At 34.1% G+C, this 13,051-nt stretch overlaps 1 protein-coding gene across 2 annotated transcripts in view; it reads left to right on the forward strand.

The window, feature by feature from the left end:
* The window catches only part of osbpl2b (oxysterol binding protein-like 2b), a 37,863-nt gene that overhangs the window by 23,869 nt on the left and 943 nt on the right, over positions 1-13,051 (forward strand). Inside the window, exons 10-13 of one of the 2 annotated variants that reach the window (XM_056449391.1) lie at positions 5,544-5,670; positions 8,714-8,839; positions 9,889-10,012; positions 10,118-10,208. In XM_056449391.1, the coding sequence (XP_056305366.1) occupies positions 5,544-5,670; positions 8,714-8,839; positions 9,889-10,012; positions 10,118-10,208 (468 nt within the window). The remainder of the gene's footprint in view (positions 1-5,543; positions 5,671-8,713; positions 8,840-9,888; positions 10,013-10,117; positions 10,209-13,051) is intronic. The other variant, XM_056449392.1, reaches the window with a different exon arrangement.

The following is a 13,051-nucleotide window of genomic DNA, read 5'->3' on the forward strand; positions in this document are numbered from 1 at the left end:
TTTAATGATGTACGACTCGCATTGACAGGTGAAAATCCAATCTGCCTGTTTACACAGCAGACACGATGGCACAGATCCGATTCATATCGGATAAATTTCCACAAATGAACAAGGCCTGAATCTGATTTGAGTAAATCGGAATCCATGTGATTTGTTCCTGCTTACACGTACATGGGCCATATCCGATCTGTGCCACATGGGGGAAAAAAATCTGAATTTTGTCACTTGAACAGTGCAGTGTAAATGTGGCCTAAGAGTCAGCTCACTGTATTTATAAGGTATAATTTACCAAAATATGTCAATTCCATCTTTATGTACTGCATTACATAAAGATGTGTTTTGTTAAAGTCAAGCCAAACTCTACAAATTTAGCGTTTAACCATCAGTAGGCCTACATATTATAATATTCTACTTTTTAATAAACCATATGTTTGAAATGACAAAAATTACAGGTAAAAAAAAGTTAGCACACAACATTGAGATAATTTTGGATTGAGAGTTCAGTATTAAGATGCATATCGAATCATGACTTTGATCATCATACCCCCTAATCACATATATCTATACGCTTCAAAAAATAATTATCCAAATAGAAATAAATGACTAATGGTAAATAAATGATTAAGAACATTCAGACTAGAAACAAGGTGGCATGGTGGCTCAGTGGTTACCACTGTACCCTCACAGCAAGAAGGTCGCTGGTTTAAGTTCCTGCTTGTCCAGTTGGCATTTCTGTGTGGAGTTTGCATGTTCTCCTCGTGTTTGTATGGGTTTTCTCCGGGTGCTCTGATTTTCCCCACAGTCCAAAGACATGCGCTGTAGGGGAATTGAATAAGCTACATTGGCCGTAGTGTATGAATGTATGTGTGTATGAACGTGAGAGTGTATAGGTGTTTCCCAGTGCTAGATTGCGACTGGAAGAGCAACCGCTCCATAAAACATATGCCGGAATAGTTGGCGGTTTATTCCACTGTGGCAACCCCTGATGAATAAGGGACTAAGCTGAAGGAAAATGAATGAATGAATAAGAAAACTTACCTAGGCTTTAATTAAGAAAACAGATCTTAAAATAAGTATTATAACACTTAATCCAAGCAGTAAATTTAGTCTAATTATCTGAAAACTAGCTTGTTTATTGCTTTTTTTAAACGGTTCGCTTTTCGTATTTTGTGTGAAACAAATTTATTTGTCTTAAAATGATCCAAAGCATTTATACTTAAAACAAGATTATTGAATGAATTTAATTTGAATCACACATGCACATTGTCTACAAACATATTTTTTGTTCAAATTAAGACTTGACAGTAGTTACAATGCAAAATTTTCTAAAAATGCTGAAGGTTACTCCAACAAAATAATGGAACATATTTTGTAACTAAAGAACAAGTTGAAGTTTGAGCTTTTTCTTTTTTTTAATAAACAAACTTAAAACAAGTTATAACATCTAAAATAAAGCCTTTAAAATACAAAGCCTGTCTTAAATTATTTGATTGTAATGAAGCTAAACATTCTGGTAAAAAAAAATGACTTTTTAAGCTTTACTAAGTGATAAATAAAATAATAAATTAATAAAAAAAAAAAAACAATATATATATATATATATATATATATATATATATATATATATATATATATATATATATATATATATATATATATATATATATATATATATATATATATAAATAATATTAAAAATAAAAAATAAATTTTCTTAAAACGATCATAATATTCCTGCACAATCTGATCTTGCACAGTATTTTGATTTTACAAGATCAGCTAAGTTTTTCGCTAGATTGTAACTGAGATTTGCTGAAATATTTTCTATTATCAGTTTCTCTTATAGGAAAGCACTAAACATTCAGTCGCAATTCAAATGAAGAAAAAAAAATGTCCTTAAGATTGTAAAGATTTTAAATGAGTTCTCATCAGATACCTTTGAAACTCGTGACATTAGAGTTAATAATTATGGTGCAATGAAACCACTGCAAATGCCAAGTCTCTATTGATGGTTGTAATAGACATTTCTATCACATTATTCTGCTTTATCAAGATTTGACTCGCATGATTATCACATTTTATTTCACATCTGCGCTCTCATTGGTACACCACTTTGCATCATGGCTTATTTGCATAATGTTGATCTCTCCAACAAAGACTGTTGTTGCCCTGAATTATCCTTTCAGATCAAGATTATTAGCATACCACTTGATTTTAATGGAAAGTTTGCTAAAAAAAAGGAACATTTACTCACCCCAGTGTTTTCAGACATTTAGGAGGGTCTTTATTCCATTGATTACAAAAAAATCTATTTTAAAGAAAGCTTAAAACTCGTTTCCTTTGACTTCCATAGTCTGAAAAACAAATACTATGTACGACAATGGCTTTCCAGCTTTCATCAAAATATCTTCTTTTGTGTTCAACAGAAGAAAAAAAAAATCTAACTGGTTTGGAGTGTTAGAAATTTCAGAACCCAGACCAGGAGACTTGTTACAATTCTTTGAGAATTCTTTGAGACGTGTTGGTTATTCTGCAGTCAAACAGCATCTTCAAGAAATCCACATGAGTCTGCAAGAGCCTACAAGAGTCTCTTACAGTCGAACACAGGTCTAATAAGTCTAATTTGGACAGAGTCGTCCTGTCTATTATATGTTTTAGGAGGGGCAGTATTAAGATAGAGACTTGAAGGTCTTAAAGGTTTCACCTGCCCTGACCAGCAAAGACAAAGACCCAAAGACAAAGGCACAATCATTGGGACTCTGCCTTTAGCATTTGCATCACTTTTGGCCCGTTTCCACTGAATGGTATGGTACGGTTCAGTATGCTTTTATGGCCGTTTCCACTGTCAAAAGGTACCTAAAAGTGAACAACAAAAGGGTGCCAAAAGGCAAAGCAAGACACGTAACTGAATGTTATTGGTTTAGAGAGATGCGTCACTCGCTCGTGCAACAAGTCAGGAGAATGAAAACAATGAAAGCGCCATTTTTAAATACACAGCCGAGAAATTACACTGTAATAATATATGCATATAATAACAAGCCATAGTTGACCTAAGCTTAAACAGACCTTGTCGTCGTCTTGATGAACAGCCACAAAGCCAAGAAGAAGAGCAGAATCTACCCTGTGCCCTGTAGTTTTTTTACAAGGCTGTCTAAAATGCAATCGATTTCGCTTTCTCGCTTGCACTTGCCGCGCGTCTATATTTGAAATAACAAATTTCTTGGGCTGATAATAATAATGTGCGTGTGATTATTGAAGTGTTTAACATCCGATCCTTTCAGGAACGGATAAACACAAGAGTGACACGCGAAAAAACAAAGGACAAGCCGGAAAACACAAAGAAGCAAATGATTGTTTCAGCAACCTAAAACCTGAATAAACTGCCACATTTAACTATTATCATCACCTTTTGGACTATTATGTATTAACTAGTCCAAATAAATAGTGCCTTGTTAGAATTACTTTCCAACAAGAGGTTACATGTGCTGGTGAAGATTAGAAATATTGATAAGAGGTTTGCGCTGACCGTAGGCTATATTTCGTGTTGATTTTGAACCCAAATAAGGACTAAATGTATGGGGTGTGTAGTTTTTCTGTAATTGGTAACATCAGAGTGTAAGGGTCTGTATGTGTTCATATATGTTGCATTTATTTGTAATCAAATTATGTTCATAGAAAAGTTAGTAATAAATATTAATACAGAAGCATCTGTTTTGTTATAAGTGCTTCTTATATGATATGTGAACGACCCGTACAGCTTCACTTCGACATTTCCTTGAGCGAGAATGACTTTTTCGTTCACCACGTCTACTAAAAGAGTACCATTGGTATGCTTTTAGCAGTGGAAACGCAAGCCTGATAAAGATGACCCGCACCGACCCACACTGCACCACAGTCATTGGGGGTCTGCCAGTGCTCATGAACGCGATAGGTGCGTTCGACATGAAGCACAGCTGAAGCCGGTGATCAACAAGATTAGCCGAGCGCAGGCGAGGGCAGAGTTGAAAACGGACCTGTCAAGCTGGACACTTCGGGGCTCAAAGTTGTTGCAGTCATCATAATTTTTTTATTTTTGTTTTATTTATTACAACAAAAGATTTACAAATAAAACAGAATACGGTCTCTACAAACTATAGTTTATTTTTAAACAATAAGGGAATTATTAATTAAATGTATAACAAACGCATGAGAGAAATAAGAGGAAATGAGAGGGTAATATAAACAAAAAAACGAACAGGCCTATTAAATACAAAGCAATAAGCACAAATTCTAGAAGTTTCAACATCACTCTAGGCTAATACTTCTTGTTTGAATATGCTAAAAAGGGGTTTACATTTATTTACATTTATAGATATAAAACTTTCCAATATATATTAATGTAAAACCCAAAACAAAGTGTTTTGATTAAGTCTTTAACGATGATTAAGATTATTTTGGATAATGAAAGCATTTTCAAAAAAGCACTTTAATCCAAAAAGATTGAACAAAATGGCATTACTAAAATAAGTGAGCCACACTTTAAGTAGAAGTTTCCCAGAAAGACCAGGTATAAATAGCTAGACAGGAAATAATATAAATATATATATATATATATATATATATATATATATATATATATATATATATATATATATATATATATATATATATATATATATATATATATATATATATATATTTTATAAACCCTACAATCATTTTATGATTGTATTTTGTTTGAGTTAATATTTATGTTATTCACTAAAATATATCATTTAAATCGTTCATGGAGCTGAATGCAGTAAATAGTCTGTATAAAAAAGGTCGAAAATAAACCTGTGCAAACAAGCCAGCCTTTATGACCAGATTATTTAACAAAAGATGATTACTGCAGTAAAATATTTGTTGTCTTTCAATAAGCATGATGTGTATGTGATAGAGAGGTATGAAAAGTGAATTGTTTGTTTTAAAACTTTTGAATCGGAAGTTGTCCAATAATAAACCCGAAACACATGTGCTTGTTGTCATGCGGTGAACTCGCCCAATCGTGTAATATTGGTGTCGTCATCAGAGCTCGTGCAGCCACTCTTCAGATGCTGCACGGTCTGAATCAGTCATCTGATTTCAGAGCTATGTCGCGGTACTTGGATACCACATGTGACAGTCACGTGGTGTCAGCGCAGCATCAATCTGGACAAAATTTCTAACCAGCATGCACCGCTTTAAGACAGACTTCGATCGTTCTGCACAGCGCTGCATGAAGTCGAACGCACCTAATAGGTTTAATGTCTCTGTCACCTGGTCTGCTAGAGTTTTGAACTAAATGATGTAATTACAATCCAAAGAATATAACTTTTCACTTATTACTAGATTATATACATTTCTATGTCAACAGGAGCAAGTAAAGGGTGAGTAAATGATTGACTAATTTCAGTTTGATGACAAATTTTGGTTTGAGGTGAACTATCCCAGTAAGAAATGCACTTTTTTTTCTTCTTTTATTATGTTATTTTAACAAATTAATTCCTGTTTTTTTTCTTCTCCATTATGTATGTGGCTTGCAGTAAGAAGAAGCGCTGTGTGATTTATGGCAAGTGGACTGAGTGCATGTGGAGCGTCGACCCACAGGCGTACGAGGCCCATAGAAAGCTCGAGAAGAAAGGCACGACAGACACTAAAAAACAGAAACAGGTGCGAAAGATGTTACCAAGGCATCTACATTGTAAAAGCGCTATAGAAATGAAGATTAAAATTATACTGATGCCTGTATTAATGGAGCTCTTATCTGTCCGTAACTAAAGCAACTCTACTTCAGTTCACGTCAAAGGTAAAAGATATGGGCTAGTGCCATTAGCAGGCGTAGACGTGTATAATTACGCTACTTGTCTTAGATTGAGTCATGCACATGTAGAGAGTAATGTTGTTTTATGGTTGTTAAATGGTTTGTTTTGGTGTGTAGTTTAAATATCTGCTAATGTATAGAAGATCTGTGTGTAGGTGTTGAGAGGGAAGGAGCGTTAAGATACTAAGACTGCAAGATATTAGAAAAAAAATGCACATTGTAATATTTTGTTTTACTGGGATTTTTATATATTGCAATATGAATACAGTTTCACCAGATGGCTCTAAAAGGGGGATGATTGTGTAGGGCTGCATATTTGCATAAAATATAAACAAATTATTTAAAATTTAAATACAGTGCATCCGGAAAGTATTCACAGCGCTTCACTTTTCCCACATTTTTTTATGTTACAGCCTTATTCAAATTCTACACGCAATACCCCATAATGACAATGTGAAAAAAGATTTTTAGAAATTGTTGCAAATTCAGACATTCTGAATGAAAACCTGCTTCAGAGTGTTCTTGACCTCTGGCGCGACTGAGGCGACGGTTCATCTTCCAGCAGGACAATGACCCAAAGCACCAAAATATCAATGGAGTGGCTTCACAACAACTCGATGAATGTCCTTGAGTGGTCCAGCCAGACCTAAATCCTATTGAACATCTCTGGAGAGATTAGAAAATGGCTGTACACCGTTGCTTCCCATCTAACTTGATAGAGCTTGAGAGGATCTGCAAAGAGGAATGGGCAAAAATTCCCAAAGACAGCTGTGCCAAGCTTGTGGAATCATATTCAAAAAGACTTGAGGCTGTAAATGCCGCCAAAGGTGCATCAACAAAGTATTGAGCAAAGGCTGTGAATACTGATGTACATGTGATTTTTCAGGTTTTGTTATTTTTTAATAAATTTGCAACAATTTCAAAAAAATCTTTCTTCACATTGTCATTATGGGGTATTGTGTGTAGAATTTGGAGGAAATAAATTAATTTAACCAAATTTGGAATAAGGCTGTAACATAAAAACGTGGAAAAAGTGAAGCACTATGAATACTTTCCGGATACACTTTATAACAAAGCAAAGACACAAATGACATAAACAATGATTTATTATTTTCTCAGTAGTCGAACAGTATTTAGGAACAGAATATAAATAATCAAATGTAAAATAACACTATCGTTTTCATTGTGTAAATAAGTATATACTGTACAATCTTTTATATACTGTTAATTTTTTAAGCTACAAATGGTTAGCATATTGTGCCCAGTTGCCTTAGATTTGCTTGAAATGCCTAGTCACGTGCCTTAAACAAATGCCAAATAAGCTTTTACTCTAAGATTAAAATTTGAAATGACTTCTGAAATGTAATGTCTGATAAATTTTAATCCGGACTTCACAGCATATCCTGTGATGTGACTATTGCAGATTTGCACCCGTTGCGACGTCTGTGCTGAAATTATATATTGTGCAGACCTATAAAATACTCGTCGTGACTTACTACTTTGACTCTGTTGAGGCTTTTGTCAACTCATTTGTTTATTTAAACACGCGTCCCATTACATGATGACACACCCTGTTGATGGTGATGTCTAACAGACTCCTTGTCTCTGTGTGTGTGTGTGTGTTTGCTGTACAGATGCATTAAGTGGGACTTGGGTCAAGAAATGGGTCAACGAAAAGGGTCCCAGTTGTCTTAATGTCATATCTAAATAGGCGTTTGTCATATTTAGAGTCCAAGATAATATTGTAATGTATTCATTTATTTTAACAGATTGGCATTACCCCAAAATACTAAATAAAAGCATATCCATTCGCTGTGTGGTGAAGCCTACTCGAATGACCCATTATTCAGGTTTTTTAAAAAAGTTTTAAGATGTGTTATATTACATGTGTGTTTAAGATGTGTTACTTTATGTAACTTTATCATAAGTAATATCATAGTAATACAAATGGTTCCAAACTAAACAGAAATGAACGCAAAAAAATTTATTATTTTGGTAGTTTTCCCATTTTCTTGCCTTTTCCGCTACTGTGGAAGTTGTGTGTAGTGTTTTTTTTTATTATTATCCTTTCAAATATTTAAAGAAAGGAATATGTGAAACCAAATGACATTTATTTTAAAGAAAGAAAGCCTTTGATTATGTATTAAACCAAACATTTCACCAAATAACAAAGTTAAAAGTCCAAGGCATTCAAAAAGTGAAAAAAATATTGTGCCTTGTAAATCAGGGTATCTTTCATCCATTCCAAATTCGTTTTCAAAAAAAAAAAAGGAAAACTAAAAAACAACAACTAGATTTTGGCTGGATTTAAATTTTTTGGTTTAGGGTATGGAAATATGGATAAATGACTTTAAAATTCATTATACACATGTAGGCCGTGCTAAAACACTTTTTCCTCTGATTGGCCCACCAAATCTGAGCTTGTGACATAGCCCTCAAAAATAATAGTCCTCTGCGGATCAGCACCGCCTACATGTGTATAATGAATTTTAACGTTGTTTCCTACCCTAAATCAAAAAACAAAAATCGAGCAAAAATCTTTTTTTGTTTTGTTTTTTTTTTTTTGCGAGCAAAAGAAAAAATGAAAGACGGCCGTTTTCTTGTTGTCCTTTTTTTGTTTGAAAACGGATATGGAATGGACGAAAGATACCCTGATTCTTGTACTTAAGATTTTGTTAATCTTTATGAATTCTTTATCCGAATAGCTCTGACATATTAATTACCCCTGAAGCACTTTGTTTGATTTTTGGATTTCACCAACTGGTTTTTAGGTTTACATAAATCGATGGATGCAGTGAGGCCACTAAAGCATCGTAATATGTAGATCATTTTTCAAGGTTTTTTTTTTTTTTTTTTTTCGCTGATTTTTTTTAATGTATTTGTTTGCACCAGCAGGAGGAGCCAGAGGCCGTCAATGAGGATGCAGATGAAATGCCTGAGGTACAGGAAACTGTGGCAGTGATTCCTGGTAGCACGTTACTATGGAGAATATCATCTAGACCGCCTCTTTCAGCAGAGGTAAACACACTTTTTTTGTGTATATGCTCATCAGCGATGCCTTTTATTTGCTAAAAATAGAAGGTAAAAATTTTAATATTGTTTAATGTGATAAAGTGATGATATGTTTTTAGTTTAAATGTACAGCGGGTAGGGAAAGTATTTCAACCCCCTGATATTGTCTTACTCTGTTGTATTGCAGCCATTTGCCTAGTTAATTTTTTCCCCCATTAATGCCTCAATGTACTCACAGCACCCCATATTGACTGAAAAAACACAGAATTGTTGACATTTGTATTCAGACCCTTTTCTCAGTATTTAGTAGAAGCACCCTTTTGATCTAATATAGGCAGTCTTTTTGGGAAAGATGCAGCCAGTTTTTTACACCTGAATTTGGGGATCCTCTACCAACGTGGTAAACGTTGTTGGACAGCCATTTTAGGTCTCTTCAGAGATGCTCAATTGGGTTTAAGTCAGGGCTCTGGCTGGGCCATTCAAGAACAGTCACAGAGTTGTTATGAAACCACTCCTTCTTTATTTTAGCTGTGTGCTTAGGGTCATTGTCTTGTTGGAAGGTAAACCTTCAGTCCAGTCTGAGGTCCTGAGGACTCAGAAGAAGGTTTTCTTCCAGGATATACCTGTACTTGGTCACATTCATATCTTCTTCAATTGCAACCAGTCGTTTATTTAATGAGTTTATTTTAAGCATTGTAACTTCAATTTATAATGTGATATATTATCATTCAGAAATCAATCTAATAGAATGATTTGCTGTTCAATTTTTTTTATCACCATCAATGTTAAAAATGTGATGCCTATTATTCTTGGAAGCCTTGATGATTTGCCTGGGAGACTTTATTCAATGTGAAGTTTAAAAGGATCACATTTATTCAAAACCTAAATTTTTTTTGTAACATCAGAAATGTCTTGTCACTTTTGTGTCCTTGCTAAATAAAAATAATATCTAAAAAATATTATGATATAAAACATATTACACCCAAATACTTTTGAGTCATCTGTAGTCAAATTGAATGATTACTTGATTTTTTAAAGCCTCTTTTCACTTGTAGATGTATAACTTCACTAATTTTGCTATGGCACTGAATGAGCTGGAGCCTGGCATGGAAGGAGTGCTGGCACCAACAGACTGCCGCTTACGGCCTGACATCAGAGCTATGGAGAACGGCAACATGGGTAATGAAGTCATTATAATTCAAAACCCCAAAACAACCCAATAGCACCCACTGCTGTTTTTACCTTCTAAAGACTAACATCTGATTTTTTGGACTTGATGTGCAGATGAAGCAAGTAAAGAAAAAGAGCGACTGGAGGAAAAGCAGAGAGCAGCTCGTAAGGAGAGGGCAAAAAATGAGGAGGAGTGGTCGACTAGGTTTGTGAATTTTTTATTTTTTTAAATTTATTAACGGAGTATGGCCAGTTTTTAGGCTACTTAAATATTTTGACAAAAAATAAACTCCAATACCACCTTTTGTATTTGTTTGTTGCTGTGTACAAAATGACTCCTGAACTCCTATTGGTCATTTTCACAGACGTCATTGATTGTAGTCCAAATTGATGCACTACATTAGCTAATATTATAGTGTCCTGACAATGGTTGAGTATCAGTTGTGTTTTTGTGATGCCAGTGGCAAATTGATACTTTTAAAATGATTTCAAAAAGACCCACAGGGAACTAACATTAACTAATGGACCAGTATTTTAATGCATTTACTAACATGAACAAACAATTAGTAATACAATTATTACTGCATTTATTCATCTTTAACTCACTATGCAAGAACAACTTTGGATTTTTATAATGTTGATCTACGATTAATAACTGCTTTACACGATTATTCATGTTTAATGTTAGTAAGTACAATAACTAATGGACCATTATTCTAAAGCGTCACCTATCCACAAAATGAGGTTGGATGACAGTAAAGAATGGCTTTCTTTGTTATTGGAAAAAAAGAATTTGTTAAGTTTGGAGTATAAAATAATATTATTCAGAAGATCATGATTCGCACTCATTAAAGAATTACTTTGTATAGCTTTTATTTTACATTCTTAGATGAAACAGAACAGATGTTTCGGCACAATGTCTTCTTCACAGTGTGTGACACAATCCTCTCACTCCACCCTTTTATCTCACAGTCAATCACATTACGTCATTAGTTAGACGGCCACTCAGTAATTAAAAACAATCTCATTTTCATTTCAATATACTGTAACCACACAAGAAATATTTACCTTCACCTTTAAAAACAGTAATTATCATCATTCACTTTTTCATGTCTACATTAATGCAATGAAATTCCGACAGTCCAAAACATTAAAAATACATTTTCATCACAGTATTTGTATCATTACTTACTCAAAATCCATGATTAACAATATTATAGCTAAACCATTAAAGAAACACAGAAAGGTCCAGTTCCTCATTTATTTCTCTTGGTGCAAGTGATTTTAATCTATGAATCCAGAACACTTCTCTTTGTAATAATCTTTTATTCAGATTACCTCCTTTATGTGACTCAAATACTTCTTTAATTCCTATACATTCTAGTTGTTTAACTTCATGTTCAAAATCTATAATATTATAATATAAAAAATATATAAAATATAAGTTTATATAACAAAGTTCAATGAAGCCCAAGTCACCTATCCCAAATAAAATTATTTACACTTAATAAGACATGTCGTACTATTAGCAGCAAAGTAAAAAAATAAAAAATTAATTTGCTACAAACCAACCTCAAATTTTTTTTGCAGAAATATGACCATTTCCGCCCTCTGGTAAATAAATAACAAACATCTTTTCTGATTTACCAATGGTCCTGACCCATCACAGTTGTTTAAACTGTTGCATTTTTTTGAAAGGATGATAAGCCTGCAGTTGTACCTTCTAACAGTCTTTCATGCTATTTTCTTTGTAGTACACTAGCTGATACAGGGTTTCCACGGTGTCTTAAAGTATTAAAAGTTTGTCAATATTGGGATGCTGTGTAGTTTATAATATCTAAGAAATCCTGCTAGATTTGATGTCATGCTGCTTTTGTTTCATGGAGTAAACTGTTGTTATAGGCGCCATCTGCTGGATAAGCATTTTTATTCCGTATATGAAAACATTTTAGTTTAGGATCAGTTTCTTACAATTAGTATCTGTTGTGGTTGCCACAAGTATTCTCAGCCAGAAGTATTCTCAGTACTGAAATTTTAAAAACGTCCATTTCTCGCTAACATTGGAGTGCGTCCTTAAACACAGCTGATTTGCCATTGTGTTCACATGCTCAACAGAAATGACGGTCACTGGCTGAGAAAGCCTTCGGTTTACAACTTTTATTCAAGTTTTGTTAAATAAGCAAAGGCCTGGCTCAGTGATCAGATCTTATGGACAAGCGAAGTAGTGCAAAAACGACTCAGAGCACATGTGTGAGCTACTCCTACATTTTGGATCCACATTTAGAAAAAACAGGCTGCATAAATGGGTTAAACATTCATTTTAAATGAGTTCTATTACTTAAAAGTTTCTGATTTAAAATGTAGTCTATTGACTTCTTTATATAAAAAAAGCATGGTTTCAATCCTCTATTTTCACCCTGATTTTAAACCACTGGTATGGTTCATGCCTTGTTTCCACTGAGTGGTATGGTTCAGGTACAGTACACTATTTTTTTAGTATGGGTCACCCTGATTAGACTTGCATTTCCACTGCCAACAACAGTACCCTTATTTGGTAGGCTTGGAGTGTAGCAGGAAGTTGTGATCAAAGAAAGAGATGTGGTTGTTTTTCACAATTGAAAAGACAGGCTTTGTTTGAGAATAGTTCATTGCTGCGCGCAGTCATTGTGTTTGGCTGTGTATTTAAAAATGACACTTTCTCCGTTGTTGTTGTTCCCCTGGCTTGTTGCACATGCAAGTGATGATTCTCTATAAACCAATCAGTGTTTATCAGCGAGTCTAGCTCCACCCTTTTGGTACCGTACCATTGTGCTAGGTTTCTTTTTGAAAGGGTCCCAAAAAAGTGTTCTGGTACAGTTAGCTATTTTGGTACAGTGGAAACAGCAATAAATGTGTATAATTGCAGCAATACTTTATAGGGTTGCACCATACTGGAATTCGGTACCAATCGAAACTGAAGTTTAAAAAAAAAAATCCATTTCAACATTTTAGCGCTACTGAGCACGTTCTTAAACAGTGCTGATTTGCCATTGTGTTCACATGCTCAAC

This window comes from Danio aesculapii, chromosome 23 (genome assembly GCF_903798145.1).
Source record: "Danio aesculapii chromosome 23, fDanAes4.1, whole genome shotgun sequence".
Taxonomy (NCBI): domain Eukaryota; kingdom Metazoa; phylum Chordata; class Actinopteri; order Cypriniformes; family Danionidae; genus Danio; species Danio aesculapii.